General features: G+C 36.0%; 1 protein-coding gene across 1 annotated transcript in view; it reads left to right on the top strand.

Moving 5' to 3' along the window:
* LOC145252781 (contactin-like) overlaps nucleotides 1–22,577 on the top strand; it is a 139,184-nt gene that overhangs the window by 84,784 nt on the left and 31,823 nt on the right. The window contains exons 12-15 of the mRNA XM_080112714.1: nucleotides 4,754–5,023; nucleotides 15,697–15,984; nucleotides 16,763–16,926; nucleotides 18,621–18,747. Of these exons, the coding sequence (XP_079968840.1) occupies nucleotides 4,754–5,023; nucleotides 15,697–15,984; nucleotides 16,763–16,926; nucleotides 18,621–18,747 (849 nt within the window). The remainder of the gene's footprint in view (nucleotides 1–4,753; nucleotides 5,024–15,696; nucleotides 15,985–16,762; nucleotides 16,927–18,620; nucleotides 18,748–22,577) is intronic.

The raw sequence follows: 22,577 nt of genomic DNA, 5'->3' as shown, positions 1-22,577 counted from the left end.
ATTCACTTAATATCTTGTCAATATCTAGGATGTGTCTACCAAGAAATCGGTTTATCAAAAGTTTGCACCTATTCTAGAGGGTGGAACGATAAAGTTGTCGCCCAACAACACTACAGCTTTATTTTAAGACTTTTATTGAAAAAATCCATTCAAGTAACTTGATTATGTAGTAGAGATGACGTCTATTCAATGTAAGCATCTTCAGCCTCAATCACCACCGCGATACGGGTCCGGAACTGGGAGCATGCCTTTTCCACAAGCACCAGCAGGATCTTTATGAATACTCTGCAGATGGCAGTGATAAGGCTGGCTTTGGTGCTGTGAGAGGTCGTGTTGATGTTCTCGACCTATAATCAAACAGTTGTCCAGCGGATCAGATCGGAAGAGAAGGGGGCTTGTGAGAAAAGGGTACAAAATCGTAGCGCTACTTCTAAAGCTAAGTCGGGGTCTCTTTGGACTTGTGGGCTGGTGCCGAGTCTTACTACCACACCTAAGGTCTGCCAGTGGTCACCTAATTGCACTGGGGGATCACCACATTTTTCAGCATATTTAAGTACACTTTGGTGTTGACTTTAAAGCCTACTTTGAAAATGTGAGGTGGCATGATGTTGCCCTCACTTGAAACCACACCAAAGACCATAACCGTGGCCAGAAACTTTGTTTTGATCACCCTGGGCACATCCCAGTTATTTGTGGCAATCCAGCAAGGCCTTTTGAGAGTGCTGGCAATGGTCCTGTTGTCATAACTTGGATTGGTAGAGAGCATGAGTTGTTCAGTGGCGCATCTCCGATCTTGCTCGTTGAACATTGTCACTTTCAAACATCACTCTTGTCCAACTAGTAGATGGTCTTCAACAAAAAAGAAAACTGGTTTTCATCAAATGGAAATGGAATCATGTCATCTTTTCTAGGGTGACAATTTTATCGTTCCACCCTTGAAATGCTAATGTCCACATCTTAGCTGTGTCAAGGTCATCACTGCTAAATGTATCTTACTTTACTCTGAGCAACAACCTGCCAAATTAGAAACTACCTGCCAAACTAGAAACTACCCCTAGTCTGGGTGCTTGGCGTTGCCCGGGTGTTTGGAGGTGTGTGTTGAGAAAAAAAAAAAAAAAGGTGGCAGGCAAGTTTGAACCTGTGGTGAATGTGGAGAAAGGTATTAAAAAAAAATGGTAGTAGTGTGGGGAGGGAATCAGTTAGGGTGAAGAGAGGTGTTTTGTTTTTTGTTTTTTTAAGAGATAGCAGGCTCGAATCCGTGACGCGAAGACGGAAAAGAAAGTAAAAGAAAATCTGACATTTTAGCCGATGACACGACTGGAAGTCAAAAACGTTGAAATTAACCGAAGTCAATCCAATGGTGACGATGACTTGCTAAAACGTTGGCAAAAAAATCGACCTTTCCTTGTACAAAATGGCCGAGTTTAGAGTGAAAGAATGAATTTTTGGGGGCCAATTTTTCGATATTTGTTGTCAGAGACGCCGAGCTTCAAAATGATACTGACCTTGTCAGAATCCGTCCCCTCTGTCGAAAGCTTTTGTGAGACATAAGCATATATTCATACATACATACATTTAAACAGACGTGAGATTTATATTATAGATAATAGTCGCTGACGCATGTTAGCAGCAGCCCCATGACCAATGGTGAGACGATTAATCGGAATTGAGGAATCAAAAAAAAAAAATCAGAACTTTTGGGAGTATTGGTATCGGAATAAGAAAAATTTGTACCTATTTTGCGATGACGAAATCGATTTCTTTAATTATCCATTTTATTTGAGTTTGTTTAAAACAAAATCTTCCGCTGCTGGTGGTAATAATAAGATAATGAATATTTATTGATTTTAAAACACCAAAATCTATAGACCTCAACTCCCCCCCCCCCCAAGTGTTTTTATGTTTTAGAAACATATGCACATTTAACATGTGTTTTTATGGTAATCGGGAAAAAATAACTTTATATTTAAATATTTAGAAATTCATAGAGAGTCAGAATCGGTAATTAAGCTCACTCTTTAATGCCTCCATTCAGTCTCGAGACAATGGATACTCTCTGTATGTGTCGTTGCGTGTTTAATTTTGAGGGAAGGTTATGCAATCTCCGACCACATCTCCCCTAAATTGGCACTGCTTGAGTCCAGTGGCAAGAAAAAGTTCTAGACGATTGGACACAATGCTGAGATGTGGAGTGTGGGGGAAAAATAGAAACGGACATACGCATGACCTACCTGTGAAGCGCCCACGTGTCTGCTTGTCATGCGTGTTGGACAGGAAAATTAAAAAGCAAGATGGCATCTGTGATATTTAACAGAAACGGTCTCGTGTAATCTTGCGAGATTCACGTGGATAAATGTAATATAAAGCAGGTCGCTTGGAGGTGTGGGAGGAGAGCTTTGGCTGTTCAAACGCTAAACAGGTGACGTTACGAGACAGATTGTTACTCAGTGCATTGGGGCGAGTGAAGGAGGTTCCAGTTTACATGGAGAACACATACAGCACCTGGGATTCCCAAATTGTCACCCATTTTAGTACTGATCAGGCTCAACATTGCTTAACTTTGGTGATCTAACAGGAACCGGTGTATCAACGTGATTAACATATCGTTAATTTAATGCAGAATCTGTAATTGTATCGGAATCGGGAGAAATAATAGAATCGTCCCATCACTATGCATGACACGTAGGCAAATGACCAAGCCAGTGTGCGATGTGATGTCATAGTAGAGGAAGAGAAGGAAAAGAAAGAAAAACTGCAAAGACTAGGAGAAAAAGTGCGTGCTGGTGTGAAATGGACGTGTGGCCCCGTGATTGGCGATGAGAGACTTTTAAGCTCATGTCGAGATGGCAGGATCTTGTAAACATGGCACACCAGATGAACTGAAACTTGTAAAACGAGATGTAATACACTATTTTGGAAAGCAAAATGAATAAATTTCAACTGAAAAAGCAGTTATTGATCCACTTATTCATAAAAATAAATTCAGTATTAAATATATCTTGGCAAAATAATCCCACGAAGCAGCAACTTAATGGTTACCTACCTGCCATATCTAATACAATCGGGGAGAGACGCCTACAATTTGCCGGTGACTGTCTTAGAAGCAAGCATGAATTGGTGAGTGATGCAAGTAAAGGCAACCTAGATCCACGTACATTCAGCAAATAGCAAACGATGCCAACTGTGAACCGGAAGGTCTGAGGCAGCTGATGAAAGACAGGAAACTCTGGAAAGGAAGAGTCACATTGGCCCAGGCAAGGAGCCCATCCTGATGATGATGAAAAAAGAGGAGTCAAATTTCTCCTTTTTGTTTGTTTCCTCACAACTGTCTCAGACACGTGTTGGGTACAGGTGTTAAAATGTAACAACACTGTTAAAAAAGATAAGTGATCACATTTATTGACTTTGGATTGAAAATCCTAAAAAATTTTCTTTCCGTATCGGCGACTGATTGTAATGTTATACGTGTTAACATGTAGACATTCGGGACCCAACATGTTGTAGACTCAGTCACAAAGGAGACAAAGAATAGGAAAGAGAAAAGAACTTAGTCCTGGTTCAGGTTTTAAGAAAAGACCTTTATTCCTCATTCTCCCGCCGCACATGAATTCTCGTTACGGCTGTGACGTCACCCACATCTCTAACGTGATCATCCGCTTTCTCCCTGGCCTCTGTCGTTTCAAACATGCTCTTCGGTTTGTGCATACATTCTATTTTATTGTCTGTCGAATAAAGAAGAGGAGAAAAAGGAGTCTCATTCTAACATTTAATGAACAGCTTGTTTTAGGAAACGGGTTAGTCGTTAAGAGTTTTTGTGCAGAGACGTTGATGATTATACAAGCCTGTTGAAAGAGAGAAGAGTTCATGTTTGGTTTGTGCCCACAGTAGTAGTGGAAATGTGCATCACAAATAATTAGGGACAGTACTGTAGGATGAGTACGGCACAGTCACGTTGGCACACCGGTTCTCACCAGATCACCGAAGTTAAGCTATGTTGAGTCTGGCCAGTACCATTTGGGAAGGCTAGGTGCTGTATGTACCTTCTGGGAAGGTTGGGCGTGGGGCGAGCACCCTCACCCCGAAAAAAGAACTCCTCACTACAAAAGCGTTTATAAAGTTGTGGATGGCCTATGCCCCTCCAGGGGTACAAGACTATGAAGGGGCATGGATGGATTGTAGGATGAGCTTGTGTGTGTATCGCATGTGGAGATAGCCATGTTGTATTCCGTCATAGTCAAACTCCGAGACCGTAGGCCGGGTGTTGGTTTGTTGATTCCCAAGAGAGAAGTTGGGGTGAGGCACAAGTCTGTTCCACGTGGAGTAGTTGTCAGTCCAAGATCTAGGGAGAAAGTGTTGCCAGTTTAACTTTTTATAAACTCGGGCACGTAGCTGAGAGCTGGCTTCTGATTGGACAAGCCAGGAAGGAAGTGTGTTCAAAATCTTTAGTCGCAAGAATTCACCTTTGCTTATGTTTGTTGCAGTTTTGTCTGCTAAAAGCCATTTTCCCTACTGTGATGTCATTTCACACATGGCTTGGATTTGCATCCGTGCTCTGTTGCCTGATAAGTGTAAATCACTCACCCTCTCGATCATTCTCAGCTGATTAACAATCCTATTTCTGATTGGCTTTATGCACCTTTAGTAATCACTTCCTAACACTCTGTGTCATGCCTTATTTAATTTCTTTTAGTTGAAAGAGGTATGCACTCTACTAAGTTTACTATCTGAATGACCATTTATTTTTCTTTTCCAGCTCGGCCCAAGTTTCATTTGCCACTCCAAGACCAACTGGTTGACATCGGAACGCAGTTAACCTGGAGATGTGAAGCGTCGGGCAAGCCCTCACCGACATATTATTGGTACAAGAATTCTGAATTATTAAAGCCCAAACCAGGGAAACTAATCATTATGAACAATGTCCTCATCATCTTAAACATCCAAGAGTCTGATAATGGAATGTACCAGTGCAAGGCGACAAACATGTTCGGTACAGCTTTTACAACAGGACAATTAAAAGCACTCGGTGAGTTGTTTGTTTTATTTTGGGCTTTCTTTTCCTGAAGGTTTCAAATTTTCTAAACCAGAAAAAAGTATTTGATTCACAGTAATAAGTTTTTATTCATTTTTTTTTTGTTTGTTTTCTTAACGTTTCAATTTTTTCTAAACCAGATAATATATTTAATTCATACTAATAAGTTTTGATTCATTCCTTTTTTTTTTTCTTTTTTTGTTGCATATGCTTTGTTAAATAGTGAAAAATTACTAAACAACTCCTCAGAGACAAATCTGTTCCCTAAAAACAGTTGGAGGGACTTTTTTTATATGGGATAAAAAAGGATTTTGAGAAGAAAAAAAAAAATGAAGGTATTTAAAATCTGCAAAAACATTAATATATAAAAGAAGAAACATTTATTGTGGTGCTTATAGCCACCTCCCCTCCCTCTGATAATTGAATGCAAAACGCATGTGTGGAAACCATCTTATGTCACCATACTGGATTTATAATCGTAAGTTATGTATATAATTTTTTTTTTTTTACATGGAGGTCACCACTTATCAAGGCCCAGAGGCTACTCAGGGATAAAGGTTATTGCGTGTACAGTAATCAATGACATGGTATTGTAGTAATCATTAATTGGAGATTTGATAAAGTGTCTTAAGAGGGCGGTTTGTCAGGAATTTGTTCATGTTGGACTTGAAGACATCCAAGTTGTAGTCAGGTGGGAAACAGGCAAACGGAAGAGAGTTCCACAGTCGTGCACTTCTGAGAAAGAAGCTCTGCTCATGGAATCTACGTTTTGATTTAAGCACAGATAAAGAGTGAGGAAAATTATTGACAGTTTCAGCTAGACGGGTATTTCTTGTAAAAGATTGGCGAGGGGGGACAAGAGATTGAAGCTCAGATGAGCACTTGCCGTGGAAATAATGATAAAACAAAGACAGGCTCACGACGTCTCTCTGTGGGAGAGAGGCTGCAGGAAAGAGAAAAGGAAATCCTCCACTAAGCTACGAAGTCTATTTTGTACTCTGTCAAGGCAGGATAGGCTGTTTTTAGCAGCTCCTGCCCAGATGTGCAGCAGTACTCCATCCTTGGATGTACTTGGCTTTTATACAGATAGAATTGCATCAGTAGTGAGATATCTTCTAGAGCAGTAGAAGGATCCCACCATTTTCCCAGCATCCTTGGCAACAGACCTGATGTACGTGTTCCATTTCAGATCAGGAGTAAAGGTCAAACCCAAAAGCTTGTCAAAACATGGAGCCTCCCCAAGATGAGAGCCATCCATTTCAATTGATGCCAGATGGGGATGATGTAAAGATAGAAGCTTGGTTTTAGATGCATTAAAAGTAACCAACCACCTCTTCCCCCACTGTACCACGTGCTCAAGATTAGAAGAGAGAGAATTAGAGAGAACTTTTTCATTTACGGCCTTTGATGTGTTGCCATATATATATATACTTTGAATAAACAGATAAAACTGTTTTTAGAACACATTAAAGATGCAAAAATATTTTATTAAAAAAGGAAGAAAAATACGATCCAATTTTTTCCTTTTTTTAAAAACATGTCTTATTAATTTTGGGTCATGTCTGATATGGCCCGAAATTAATAAGAAATGTTTCAACTTTAATGAAAACAAAATAAAAATAAAAATTCTTCGGCCAGGTTTCACTTTTATGTCATATATTGCATATGCCTGATTGACTCTTCCCTTGATCAAACACCTACTCCACCCTATGCTCCAATGTTTTCACCAAGGTAACTGACGCCACATGTTCTTCGCTTAACAACTTGCTGACCCAAACGTTATCTGCCGTGGATTACTCTTTTCATCTTCTCTCGTTTTAGTTCTGACCATGTCGTCGTCGTCTCTTACGTGTAGATGGATACCGAAAAGGTGCACACAGGTTTTCAAGTGTAACACTGCCTCCAACATATTCTGAGCTCTGAGTGTGTGTGTGTGTGTGTGTGACACCATCATGGGAAACTACCCAGGCTTTGCATCTGCTGTCTAAGCTGTGTTTGTCTGTTGCTGTCAGTCCATCTTGATCTCCTAAAGTTTTATCGACCTAGCCCAAGCCACATGTCAGTTGAAACTATTAAGTTTTCCACTGGACTCTGAACTCTAATTAGCCGAGCAAAAACAAATTATTGCCCCATCACTAAAATCTTTGATACATTAATCAATCAAGCATTAGGGCTCCATCTCACAAAAGCTAATCTTCTCTCTGACGAACAGGATGGATTTAGGCAATGTCATTCTATTACAAATATTTTAAGTCCTCTCTGAATGCATATACCATGAACTGGATAAGGTGGGTGAAGCCAGGGCTGTAGCCCTTGATGTATCCAAGGCCTTTGATAAAGTTTGATATGAAGGGCTGCTAATGAAGATTAAATAGTACAGTATAACTGGACATATACTAAATATAATTAGATCCTTCTTGGACAATAGGACCATCCAGGTTATCATTGATGGACATTCATCCAAATAGCATAACATTAACACAGGAATGCCTCAGGGGTCAATCTTTTGACCACTATTATTCCTGATATCCATTAATGATCTCTCTGATAATATTGTGTCGGAGATGGGCATGCACGAGGGGAAAAATGGATTTACACAAATCTAAGATAATGGCAGAATCCTTAAAAAAAAAAAAAAATGACCTGCAGACCATAGTTACAAGAAGGCTTACCAATCACTGATATCCATGACAAATAACTCCCTACCTGAGAATTCTTTCTTTTAAACTCCTCAGCTTAAAATTCACAGGCAACATGAACTGGAACAAATACATTGAGGACGTTGCGAAGGCTGCTGCCAAGAAGGTATGTTCTGTTGGGATAGAAGATTACTCACACCTGAGAGTATCTTGTACCACCACAAAGCCACCATTAACCTACAGTCATGCTCATATTTACTCGCACGGTCCAATAAAAATCATATTTTGTTAATAAAATCTCATAAAAATGGTCAGAATCGAAGGTTATGTAGTTTCATATGTATTTTGAACTGTTCTTTCCGATGCAACAATTGGATTTAAAAAACATTGAATACTAAAGAAATTACAAACAAAATTTATAAATTATCGTGTTCAAAATTATTGGCACAGTTTATTATTTTCATTTATTACCAGTATAATTATTATATATTTTCATCTATTACCAGTATAATTATTATATATTTTCATCTATTACCAGTATAATTATTTTCATCTATTACCAGTATAATTATTTTCATCTATTACCAGTATAATTATTATTTTCATCTATTACCAGTATAATTATTATTTTCATCTATTACCAGTATAATTATTATATATTTTCATCTATTACCAGTATAATTATTTTCATCTATTACCAGTATAATTATTTTCATCTATTACCAGTATAATTATTTTCATCTATTACCAGTATAATTATTATTTTCATCTATTACCAGTATAATTATTATTTTCATCTATTACCAGTATAATTATTATTTTCATCTATTACCAGTATAATTATTATTTTCATCTATTACCAGTATAATTATTATTTTCATCTATTACCAGTATAATTATTATTTTCATCTATTACCAGTATAATTATTTTCATCTATTACCAGTATAATTATTATTTTCATCTATTACCAGTATAATTATTATTTTCATCTATTACCAGTATAATTATTTTCATCTATTACCAGTATAATTATTTTCATCTATTACCAGTATAATTATTATTTTCATCTATTACCAGTATAATTATTATTTTCATCTATTACCAGTATAATTATTATTTTCATCTATTACCAGTATAATTATTATTTTCATCTATTACCAGTATAATTATTATTTTCATCTATTACCAGTATAATTATTATTTTCATCTATTACCAGTATAATTATTATTTTCATCTATTACCAGTATAATTATTATTTTCATCTATTACCAGTATAATTATTATTTTCATCTATTACCAGTATAATTATTATTTTCATCTATTACCAGTATAATTATTATTTTCATCTATTACCAGTATAATTATTATTTTCATCTATTACCAGTATAATTATTATTTTCATCTATTACCAGTATAATTATTATTTTCATCTATTACCAGTATAATTATTTTCATCTATTACCAGTATAATTATTTTCATCTATTACCAGTATAATTATTATTTTCATCTATTACCAGTATAATTATTATTTTCATCTATTACCAGTATAATTATTATTTTCATCTATTACCAGTATAATTATTATTTTCATCTATTACAAGTATAATTATTTTCATCTATTACCAGTATAATTATTATTTTCATCTATTACCAGTATAATTATTATTTTCATCTATTACCAGTATAATTATTATTTTCATCTATTACCAGTATAATTATTATTTTCATCTATTACCAGTATAATTATTATTTTCATCTATTACCAGTATAATTATTATTTTCATCTATTACCAGTATAATTATTATTTTCATCTATTACCAGTATAATTATTATTTTCATCTATTACCAGTATAATTATTATTTTCATCTATTACCAGTATAATTATTTTCATCTATTACCAGTATAATTATTTTCATCTATTACCAGTATAATTATTTTCATCTATTACCAGTATAATTATTTTCATCTATTACCAGTATAATTATTTTCATCTATTACCAGTATAATTATTTTCATCTATTACCAGTATAATTATTATTTTCATCTATTACCAGTATAATTATTATTTTCATCTATTACCAGTATAATTATTATTTTCATCTATTACCAGTATAATTATTATTTTCATCTATTACCAGTATAATTATTATTTTCATCTATTACCAGTATAATTATTATTTTCATCTATTACCAGTATAATTATTATTTTCATCTATTACCAGTATAATTATTATTTTCATCTATTACCAGTATAATTATTATTTTCATCTATTACCAGTATAATTATTATTTTCATCTATTACCAGTATAATTATTATTTTCATCTATTACCAGTATAATTATTATTTTCATCTATTACCAGTATAATTATTTTCATCTATTACCAGTATAATTATTTTCATCTATTACCAGTATAATTATTTTCATCTATTACCAGTATAATTATTTTCATCTATTACCAGTATAATTATTTTCATCTATTACCAGTATAATTATTTTCATCTATTACCAGTATAATTATTTTCATCTATTACAAGTATAATTATTTTCATCTATTACAAGTATAATTATTTTCATCTATTACCAGTATAATTATTTTCATCTATTACCAGTATAATTATTTTCATCTATTACAAGTATAATTATTTTCATCTATTACAAGTATAATTATTTTCATCTATTACAAGTATAATTATTTTCATCTATTACCAGTATAATTATTTTCATCTATTACCAGTATAATTATTTTCATCTATTACCAGTATAATTATTTTCATCTATTACCAGTATAATTATTTTCATCTATTACAAGTATAATTATTTTCATCTATTACAAGTATAATTATTTTCATCTATTACAAGTATAATTATTTTCATCTATTACAAGTATAATTATTTTCATCTATTACAAGTATAATTATTTTCATCTATTACAAGTATAATTATTTTCATCTATTACAAGTATAATTATTTTCATCTATTACAAGTATAATTACAATCAATTTCATGTTTGACATGGTTTCGTTACCTTTTTATTATGCTTATTTAATGTTCATTTTAAAATAATCTTTTTCAGATAATTTTTAGACAGCGTTTGTTTTGAATTAATTTAAACCAAGGAGTTTTCGTTATGGTTAAGACTAAGGAACACGGCGAAGATCTCAGGAAGCATGTGATAGCATGTCACTCCAAAGGGATAAGATTTCTAAGAAGCTAAACCTTCCCAAATCCACCGTTCGAGCCATCATAAAGAAGTTCAAATCACAAGGTCACGTTATAGATTTGGAAGGTCGGGGGAGAAAAAGGCTACTGTCCATAAGTGCAGAGCGAAAAATAGTTCAACATGTCAACCAAAACCCAAGGATCACTGCTGGGGAGATTGTAGAGAAAGAGAAAAGTTCTGGAATGAATGTGTCTTGACACACAGTTGGTAAGATTTTGAAGAGAGCTGGTTTGAAAGCATGTCGCCCGAGGAAGACTTCCTTATTGAAACCTGTGCATCTGAAAGCAAGGCTAGAGTTCATAAAGCACCATATTGAAGATGCTGCCTTCTGAAAACATGTTAGATGGTCCGGCGAAACAAAATTTGAGTTAATTGGCCATAATAGTGTTTCTTCAGTTTATAGGAAATCTGGCGAAGCCTTCTTGCCTAAGAACACCATACCAACTGTGAAGCACGGTGGAGGCAGTTTGATGTTTTGGATGCTTTGTTGCCACTGGACCAAGACGACTTGTTAAGGCATCATGAAAAAGGAGGATTATGTTAAAATCCTGAATGAAAACCTGAAGGACTCTGCTAGAGAGCTGTCACTTAGTCGATCTTGGTGCTTCATGTAAAATAATGACCCGAAGCGTTTGGCTAATCTGACTAAGAAATGGGTTGAGGACAACAATATCAATGTTTTGGTGTGGCCATACCAGAGCCTGGACCTCAATCCCATTGAAAACTTGTTGAGGATTTTAAAATGGAGGGTAATGGAGAGGAAGCCTAAGAATCTGTGTCAGTTAGAGGATTATTGTCAGGAGGAATGGGCTAAATTTACTGCTGAAGAATGCTACAAGTTAGTGGAAAATATAATAAACGACTACAGCAAGTAATTAAGGCTAAAGGCCATACAATCGATCATTAGAATTACGGTGCCAATAAATTTGAACAAGGGAATTTTGAAATATCGTTTGTAATTTCTTTATTATGTATTTTTTTGGAAATTCGATTGTTGAGTTGGAAAGAGCAGTTCAAAATATATATTATACTTTGTGATTTCCTTTGAGTTAACCTTTTTCTGAATTATTTTTAAGATAAAATGAGGTTTTTATTGGACCGTGCCAATAAATATGATCATTGTATATATAGAGTATGGTTGCCACATCGGGGTTGCTGCATCTACCACTAATTTCTCCCTCTTGGATAGTCTAAAGAAAAATATCCAATCTAATAGGTCGTTCTTTTTCACCTTTTTTTTTTTTTTTTTTTTTTTTTTTTTTTTTACATAGACGTCACCACTTATCAAGGCCGATAGGCCACTCAAGGATAAGGGTTAAAGAGTGTAGAGTAGTCAAAAGGACAATATAGTAATCGATAGTAATGGAAGTTCGGTAAATTTGTTAACCTAAGTGGAACGGCTCATCAGAAACTTGTTCACATTGGACTTGAAGACAACCATATTATAGAAAGCTGGAAAGCAGGAAAACGGAACACAATTCCACAGGCGTGCAGTTCTAAGGAAGAAACTTTGATCATGGAATCTATGTTTAGGTTTAGGTACAGATAAAGAGTGGGGAAAATTATTGATAATGTTTTCAGCTAGTCTAGTGTTTCTTGTGAAAGTTTGGCGAGGGGGGACCATAGATTGAAGCTCAGTCGAACACTTTCCATGAAAATAACGATAAAGCAGAGACAAACTCGCAACATCTCTTCTGTGAGACAGAGGTTGCAGCGAAGAGAAAAGGACATCTTCCACCAAGCCCCGAAGTCTATTTTGAACTCTATCAAGGCAGGACAAGTCCTTTCTAGCAGCTCCTACCCATATGTGGCAACAGTACGCCATCCTTGGACGTATCTGGCTCTTATATAGATAGAGAATTGCATCAGCAGTGAGATATCTACTGGATCGATAGAAGGATCCGACCATTTTTCCAGCGGCCTTGGCAACAGATTTGATGTATGTATTCCATTTAAGATCAGGAGTAAAGGTCAAGCCCAGAAGCCTGTCAAAACTTGAGGCCTCCCCAAGACGAGAGCCATTCATTTCAATTGATGCCAGATGGGGATCAGAACGTTGATGATGTAAAGATAGAAGCTTGGTTTTAGATGCATTAAAAGTAACCAGCCACTCCTTTCCCCATTGTACAACGTGATCAAGATCAGAGGAGAGAGAATCGGAGAGAACTTGGTCGTTTACTGTCTTAGATGTGCTACCATAGATGGTAGTGTCATCAGCAAAAATGTCTACGAATGATGTAAGGATGTGATTTGGAAGATCATTAATGTAGATCAGGAAAAGAGTTGGGCCCAGGATCGACCCCTGAGGGACTCCAGCATTTATACTGTGAGCTTCTGATTTTTGCCCATCAACTACTACACTTATGAACCTATCAGAGAGAAATGATTTAATAATTGAGAAGACATTTCCAGCAATACCATAGCTGGATATCTTGTGAAGTAAACCTTTATGCCATACCCTATCAAAGGCCTTTGATATGTCAAGAGCAATTGCCCTAGAAAGGTTGCCTCTGTCGAGAGATTCGCTAATCCTATGAGATATAACTGTAAGCACATCTGCTGTAGATCTAGCAGAACGGAAACCATATTGTGTGTCACTAAGAAGGTTATTTATGCTGAGATGGTTGATTACTTCTCTATTTAACACAGATTCCAGCAACTTACTCATGACGCACAGGAGACTTATTGGCCTGTATTGAGAGGGGGATGAACGATCACCTGAATTCTTAAATACAGGGCATACTGATGAGATTTTCCAGGGTGATGGGAAGCAATTCTCCTTAAGACAACGTTTAAACAGTTTTGTAAGTGTGGGTGCTAGTTCTGGTTGAAGTTTTTTGAGTACTATAATTGGAATATCGTCAGGGCCGGTTGCTTTACTGGAATCAAGGTTTTTGATTAGCTTGGCAACATCACATACAGATATTTGTATATCACATAGTGTATTTTCTGATACAGGAGGAAATATTGGGAGTTGGCAGCCTTGGTCACAAAGGGTCGAATTAGCTGCGAAGTTCTTGGCAAATAGTTTGGCTTTGTCTGATGCTGACGAGATTACCTCAGGTCCATTGATGATAGTTGGGATGGAGCACACACTTCTGTTAAGATTCTGTTTGCAATTTGCCAAAACTGGTGGGAACCAAGCCGCTGCTCAGCTACTTTGGACTTGACGGACTGAGCATACAACTCTCTTGCGTTCATTATTACTTTCTTACAACGGTTGCTGGCAGTCCTGAAAGCGGCTTTAGTTTCCATACATCTATTACGTTGGAAGCAGTGGAAAAAGTGATTTCTGTGCGCAATAGCAGCAGCACATTCTGGAGAAAACCATGGCTGGCTGTTAGGATTTTGCTGGAACTTTTTCGAGGGTATGAAATTGTCTATACCTACAATTAACCATTCTGTCAGGTCTGATACTATAGAAGACACATCCTTTTTAAACATGGAACGCAGAGGAAGATCCGATATAAATAAACTATCCCAGTCAGCCATAGTGTATCGATATACTGTACGATGGAGAGGTACGTCAGAGGACTTATTACATTTCATTTTTATCTTAATTGATACCACTGAGTGGTCAGAAGATCCAAGAGGAGACAGAACGGAAACTGAACATAGTTCAGGGCAAGTTGTGAGAAAGAGGTCTAGGAGACTTGCATACTGGCCGTCATTGTTGGGCACACACCTATGCTCCAACCCTGTTCCATCGCCAAAATGTTGCATCTCTGTGCCTGTTTTACAAATATTTTAATGGAATCTGCTCTGATGAACTCCTTGCACTCATACTGCCAACAAACCCATATAGCAACAAAATCCCACCCCTTCACTGTTGAGATCTCTAAATGCCAGAAAGCCTTCTACTCTAATAGTTTCTTCTCTCAAACGGCTAGACTTTGGAATTACCTTCTTGGTATCTGCCTTCCTGACTGTACTGATATACAGATGTTTAAATGTAACATAAACCAACATCTTGTTCATCTTCCCTAAGCATCGTCCCAAATAGTGGCCCTTTACGTGCAAGTGGCAATGTGCCTTGTTTGTGGTGAACGCAAGTTAAAAAAAAAATAAGAAGTTTTTGAATTAGGCTGATAAAGTGGAAAGAAAACTTTGATAATCACCAGATGTGGAACATTCACCCAGAGAACTTTGTTCGTTATGTCCACCCATTTAAGAAAAGTCGGTACTTCTACAGTTTAATCTGGACATTCAAAAATGAAAATATCGAGAAAAAAAGGTTATATTGTACGTATCCGTTTTGAACTGAAGATCTCAAAAAATAAATTTCACTTAATTTGATTTTTTTTTTTTTTTTACAGCAGAAAAACACGTTTTTATGAGAGCGTGTTGAAGTCGGCCATTATGGAAATTTTTTTTAACATACCACGGGGAGATAACTCCCTGTAAAGTGCCAACACTCCCTCCCCATCTTTAATACTAGCTTTCCTTCCTAAAAAAACAAACCTTTTGCTCGGTATCATAACAAATTGTTTTGTTTTTTTTGTTTTTTGTTTTTTTTTGCTGTAAAAAAAAGAAAAAAAAAAAAACTACTTGATGAAATTAAGTGAAATTTTTTTTTCAGAGAACTTTGTTATATTGTACGTATCGTACAATATAACCTTTTTTTGATATTTTCATTTTTTAATGTCTTGATTAAAATGTACAAGTACCGATAATTAGCTTTTTGTATATTTTTTTTTTTTTTTTGGAAATGTGGACTTGTGATATCTTGCTTATAAATATAAGTCAAATCAATTATTTACAATCCTAGTTTTTTGGGGTTTTTTTAATCTTTTCCTTCAGTCATGGAACCAAACTTTTTCAAGTATCCTCTCCCCAGTCGAGTATTGGCTTCTGTAAATGGAAACGGAACAATTGCATGTCAGCCTGAGGGAGTTCCAACACCAACAATCAATTATTACAAGAACAATCAACTTTTGTCCGTGTCATCTGTTTCGGGTCATTTCATTTTAAGTCCGACTGGAGAACTGACCATCACAAATGTGCAGAAATCAGACACAGGAGTCTACAAATGTGAAGCAACTAATTATTTGGGAAAGGCTTCAGATTCTACGAATTTGACGGTTGTGTGTAAGTATGATGCTTTCTTCTGTTGTCCCATTGTGACTGGCTTCCCCTTTCCTGTTTTTGAGTTACTGGCTCATCCAAACTTCCTCTCGGAAGAGAATTTCATTATTCTTCTGTTGTCCCTAGTGTAGGAGTAACTGGCTGTGACCCTGTGGCGTAGCATCAGATTTTGTCGCCCGGGGCAGTCAGAAAATTTGCCCCCCCCCACCATCTCTGGCATATAATTACCTGTTTTGCTCCCCCCCCCCCCGCTGACATTACCTGTTTTGCCACCCCCACGCCTACTGCTGGCATATGACAACCTGTTTACGCCTTCAAAATTCAAAAAAGCCCTAAAAAATATTTATTTTCATTGAACTAATATTCACACAATTCCCTTCAGATTAATGTTTACATAAATCCCCCCCTTTTTAAATTTTAATTTAATTTAACAATTTCTTTCCAATAATTTGAATAATAATAAATATGTAAACGTTAATCTGAAAGGAATTATGTAAACGTTAATATGATACAAAAGAAATCAAATTTTTTTTTTTTTTTTTAAACAATAACGTATGATTAAAATTATGCCGACCCTTGGAACGTGCCGCCCGGGGTGGACCGACCCCGCCCCCCCCCCTTCCTGCACCGCCCTTGCTATGCCACTACTGTTACCTCTACTCATCTAGTTGTTCCCCGGAGTAACTAGCTGGCTGCTACCGCCACCCGCCCAGTCATTCCTCCAAATTTATTGAATTGAATCCCTATACACCTTTTTTCTTTTTTTTTTTTTTTAAACCAGCATCAACAGTCATCGCAATTCCACCACAGCCGACAACTGTAATCTACAACGAAACTGCAGTGATGAAGTGTTTGGCTTCTTACAAACCTTCTTTAGACATCTCTTATGTTTGGAGTTTTAACAGACACAGAATCAATTTTAGGAACAATCAGTTCTACGTAAGGGTAAGTAGGACAGTTGTAAAGTCCACAGAATTTATGAATCTTCACATATTTCATGAGAACATGCGTATATTTCACCATATAATAAAGACCAGTGTGTATTTATTTGTAAATATATAACTTAACTCAGCAATTTAGTTCATTTACCAATTTAAATAACTTCTGGTTTTGAAAATAAACATTTTCTTTCTTGATGTACCTTAATTATTAATTGCTAGCAGGACCCGTTCACCGGCATTGCCCAGTGGAAGCCTCTTCCCTCCCCTCGCAAAAAAGTAAAGTACAGTTGTTGATAACCTATAGGTACTGTTTGAATCTGGAAAAAGCAAATAAGGGAATGAATGTGTAAATCTGTATGCAATGATAAAATCAGGAAAAATGATCCATTACAATAAGAATAGAAAGTATAAACAGATTTTTTAGAATTTAGGGATTCTCACTGTATATGAACTGTTTAGATTGATAGAAACTCCCTATTTTAAGAACGGCTTTCAGAATAGACACCACTGACCTCCCCTTGGAATATACACCCCTAACAATTTATCTTTCTTACTAAAATGAAATAAAATAATTTTTTTTTTTTTTTTTTTTTTTCATGCGTACATGAATAAAATTCACTGAAAATCTAAAAAATAAATAACTGGCTGTGACCCTGTGGCATAGCATCCGATTTTGTTGCCCGGGGCAGTCAGAAAATTGCCCCATCCCCCATTTTGTTTTTGACTTTCCAATTTGATGTTTAAGTTTTATGGATGTGGACGATTATTTTTAGCGGTGATTTGGTGATGGTAATCTGATGATAAATGAGAATTAGCTAAGAACATCAAAGCTGAGAATGTTTATTCAACACTTAATGGCTTTACCTATTACTTGCAATCCCCCAATGATCCATATTCTCGAACCAACCCTGGATCCCCTAACGATCCGTATTCTCGAACCAACCCTGGCTCCCTTAACGATCCGTATTCTCGAATCAACCCTGGCTCCCCGAACGATCCGTATTCTCGAATCAACCCTGGCTCCCCTAACGATCCATATTCTCGAATCAACCCTGGCTCTCCTAACGATCCGTATTCTCGAACCAACCCTGGCTCTCCTAACGATCCGTATTCTCGAACCAACCCTGGCTCCTCTAATGATCTGTATTCTTGGATCCAACCCTGGCTCCCCTAACGATCCATATTCTTGGATCCAACCCTGGCTCCCCTAACGATCCGTATTCTTGGATCCAACCCTGGCTCCCCTAACGATCCGTATTCTCGGATCCAACCCTGGCTCCCCTAACGATCCGTATTCTCGGATCCAACCCTGGCTCCCCTAACGATCCGTATTCTCGGATCCAACCCTGGCTCCCCTAACGATCCGTATTCTCGGATCCAACCCTGGCTCCCCTAACGATCCGTATTCTCGGATCCAACCCTGGCTCCCCTAACGATCCGTATTCTCGGATCCAACCCTGGTTCCTCTAACGAGCTGTATTCTCAAACTAAACCTGACTCTCTCAACGATCCAAAGAGAGTAATCTTATCATTAGAAATGAAAAAAATGAAAATAACCTTTGAAAATAAATGTTGATCGACATTTCTAATGCAGAACAAATGGATCAACTAGTCGTCAGATCCAAAGAATATCCGTTCTTTTATTGCAAGACACAATGAACATGTGAGTTTAATATTTTTTGCACTTTTTCATTTCAGGGAACCAATATGAATCGTGGAGATTTATACATTCGAAATGCCAATTATATACACGATGGCTTTTACACCTGTTCCATACATACCAATGTTGACAAGGTGTCTGCTGGAGCCTTTCTTACAGTGAAAGGTAACTTTTAAAACTTAATCACTTTAACTTAAATGACCATTATCGATCTGTCTCTACATTTTTCTCTCTCTTTCTATATATATATATATATATATATATATAACCTTATGGGCTGCATTGCCCGTCACCGGGAGAAGAGTAGGGCTGCACCTTACCGGTAATCCCCACTCCCGACACTCAGGGTCACATTTTTAAAACTAAAAATAAAATTTTAAAAAACACTTTTCAAATAAAATTCAATATCTTTATACCTGTTTACTATGCCTCCCCACGGGACAGAGTTAGACACCAAGGTCGTTTTTCAACGTGGAGAAAAGGTACAAAAATAAAAAATTGTCTCAGTCGTGAAGTACTGATCCTCCACCGAAATAGAACAAGAAATGGAAGTGCAGCATCTGGAGAACAGATACTACACTTTGATCTTGACCAAATCTTTGTAACTTGACCTTTCAAGTCTCCAAATTAATTTTCTTCAAAACTTTTCAAAAGCTTCTGAGAGCCTTTAAACTGTCAAACTCTTTAAGAATTATTACTGGCGGATTTTCATCAATCCGTCTTGTGATTTGATCGTCTAGTTTTTATCTTTGTCTTTATCTTTACATTGTCTATTGGTTAGGACCCTAATATCTATGTGTGTATGTATGTATAGATATCTATGTGTGTATGTATAGATATCTATGTATGTATGTATGTATACACACACACACACATACATACATATATATATATAGAGAGAGAGAGAGAGAGAGTGGCGATGGGCGAAATTCAATTAGCAAAATTTATTTTAATTGGAATACAGAAAAAAAACTCAAAGAAAATAGAATTTATCCTTCAAAGAAAAAACAAATAAAATAGAATTTATATAAAAGAACAAAAACAAGAAAATTAGAGAATAAGTACACACGATTCATTATTTTGGTCCTCATAATTATCAGATTTAATGAATTAAATAAAAAAAATATAGCGGAAGAGAAAGAAAATATATACTAATTAAATATAAAAGAGATAAATATTTAATTTAATAATTTATAAATGGACGTGCGTAATGAAAAAAAAAACAATATACCATGTGACATGGCGCCGTAGATACAAAATAACCTTTCCAAAGTTAACGACCATATATGAGAAATACCATTAATCGAAAGTTTTTGTTTTATACCAAAAAGGTAGGTATAGCGAAAAGTTACAATTAAAGGAATTTCAAAAACGATTTTTTGTTTGGCTATTGATAGTTGTATTTGTGACAGCAGTTCTTCAGACCTCCATAATTCACAAGGAGTAGTTAACACCTATTATTTTTTCTTACTTTTTCATTGCTTTTACACGTTGTTTCTAACGTGAAGAATAAGTTTAGCCAAACTAATTTTGAAATAGAGTATATCAAAGGAACACATATAAAAATGATACCACTATAAAAAACAAATGAAATACTAGATAAAATTGAGCAAACATAATTACCAAAATTACAAAAAAAGATTAAAAAAAAAAAAATGGTGAAGTTTGTTGAGTGAAATGAATTATTGAAAGAAAATTAATTGAACTAATAGAAATGTTAAATAAAAAATGTCACATTTCAATATTTTTTTAATAATTAAATTCTCAGGGTTGTCGAAATTAAAAATTAAGTGATTTTTTTTTTATTAGACTTATTTCGAAGCTTGCTACCTTGAAAAATACATTTAAAACGCTGTTTTTTTTTTAAAATAAATTGAAAAATAAACGCAATTAAAAAAATTTAATTGATAATTGAAACTTTAAAAACATATTAAACATTGAAAAATTACTTATCTCACAAATTAACGTCCAATAAAGTAGATCCAGTCTTCATACAAGAATTCAGTTATAATAAATATATCTTTCCCAAACTTAAAAATTAAATCTTTTTTTTTTTTTTTTTTTTTTTTTTTTTTTTGAGAGAGAGAGTGCTTTAAAATCGCCGGGGAGTGCCGCCTAAAATTTTAAAGAAGTAAATTTTAGGAGTTTAGTGCCTTTCAAACGGTTATCATAATTTATTATCATTTAATTTCCTTTTTTTCCTCCCCCCACACCTTTCCACGTGGTTCAGTAGTTAACCAGTGCTCCTGTTGCTGTCAGTCAGCTATCTTTACCTAAGTTTTAATTTCTAGTTAAAAGAATTTTTCATGAATAGAATCAGCATTTTTAAAAATTATTTTTTTACTTGTATATATTGTATTTACTCTTTGAAGTTAAGGAGGGTTAAAAAAATTGGTGACACCTAGATGGTGACGTAGGCAAAAAAAAAAAAGACACTGCGATTTCACCCTCGCTAATAAAACTGCCCTGAGTGACTAGTTGGTAATTTTTTGTTCCTTTTCTTTTTTATTTTGCTCCTCCAATTTATTTGGATGCTTCATAGTTAAATGTTTTAACATGTTGGTTGTGGTCATGTTAGATGGTTTTATTCCTCGCGATATTTAAATTTGACAGACTTGCAAAGTGCTTTCAACTCATCATCTTCATCAACTTCAAAAAGTTTTGATGCAAGACTTTTTTTGGACTTTGGCGTTGTGCGTTCTATCCCAACCATTATCAATGGACCAGAGGTCATCTCGTCAGCGTCAGACAGGGCCAAACTATTTGCAAAGAACTTTGCAGCTAATTCTACCCTATGCGACGAAGGCCATCAATTCCCCATATTTCCTCCTACAACACAGAACAAGCTAGGTAACATACAAATATCCGTGCATGAGGTCGCCAAGCTAATCAAGAACCTAGATTCTAGTAAGGCAACTGGCCCTGATGGCATCCCAATTATAGTGTTAAAAAAGCTTCAACCAGAACTTGCTCCCATACTTACGAAACTATTTAAGCGCTGCCTTAAGGAGAAGTGCTTTCCGACCCCCTGGAAGACCTCATCAGTTTGCCCTGTATTTAAGAATTCAGGTGATAAGTCCTCTCTCTCTCAGTACAGACCAATAAGTCTCCTGTGTGTTATGAGTAAGTTGCTGGAATCCATATTAAATAGAGAAATAGTCAACCACCTCAGCAGGAATAACCTTCTTAGTGACACACAATATGGTTTCCGCTCTGCAAGATCTACCGCAGATGTGCTGACGGTTATATCCCACAGGATTAGTGAATCTCTTGACAAAGGCTTCCTTTCTAGGGCAATTGCTCTTGACATATCAAAGGCCTTCGACAAGGTATGGCATAAGGGTCTACTTCACAAGATTTCTAGCTACGGTATAACTGGAAATGTTTTCTCAATCATTAAATCATTTCTATCTGATAGGCTAATAAGAGTAGTGGTGGATGGACAAAAATCGGAGGGCTGCAATATAAATGCTGGAGTCCCTCAGGGGTCAATCCTGGGTCCAACTCTCTTCCTGATCTACATCAATGACCTCCCTAAACACATACTTAAATCATTCGTTGACATCTATGCTGACGACACGACCATCTACGGCAACACATCAAAGGCTGTAAATGACAAAGTTCTCTCGGATTCTCTCCTCTGATCTCGAGCACGTGGTTCAGTGGGGGAAGATGTGGCTGGTTACCTTTAATGCATCCAAAACCAAACTCCTATCCTTACATCATCAACGCTCTGATCCCCATCTGGCATCAATTGTGATGGATGGCTCTCGTCTGGGTGAGGCCCCGTGTTTTGACAAGCTTCTGGGTTTGACCTTTACTCCTGATCTGAAATGGAACACGTACATCAAGTCTGTTGCCGAGGTCGCTGGAAAGATGGTGGGATCCTTCTACCGCTCCAGAAGATATCTCACTACTGATGCAATTCTCTATCTATATAAAAGCCAAGTACATCCAAGGATGGAATACTGTTGCCATATCTGGGCAGGAGCTGC

The sequence above is a fragment of the Euprymna scolopes genome, chromosome 29 (genome assembly GCF_053919585.1).
Source record: "Euprymna scolopes isolate OS-2025 chromosome 29, ASM5391958v1, whole genome shotgun sequence".
Taxonomy (NCBI): Eukaryota; Metazoa; Mollusca; class Cephalopoda; order Sepiida; family Sepiolidae; genus Euprymna; species Euprymna scolopes.
This window is presented reverse-complemented; position numbering and strand designations above follow the sequence as displayed.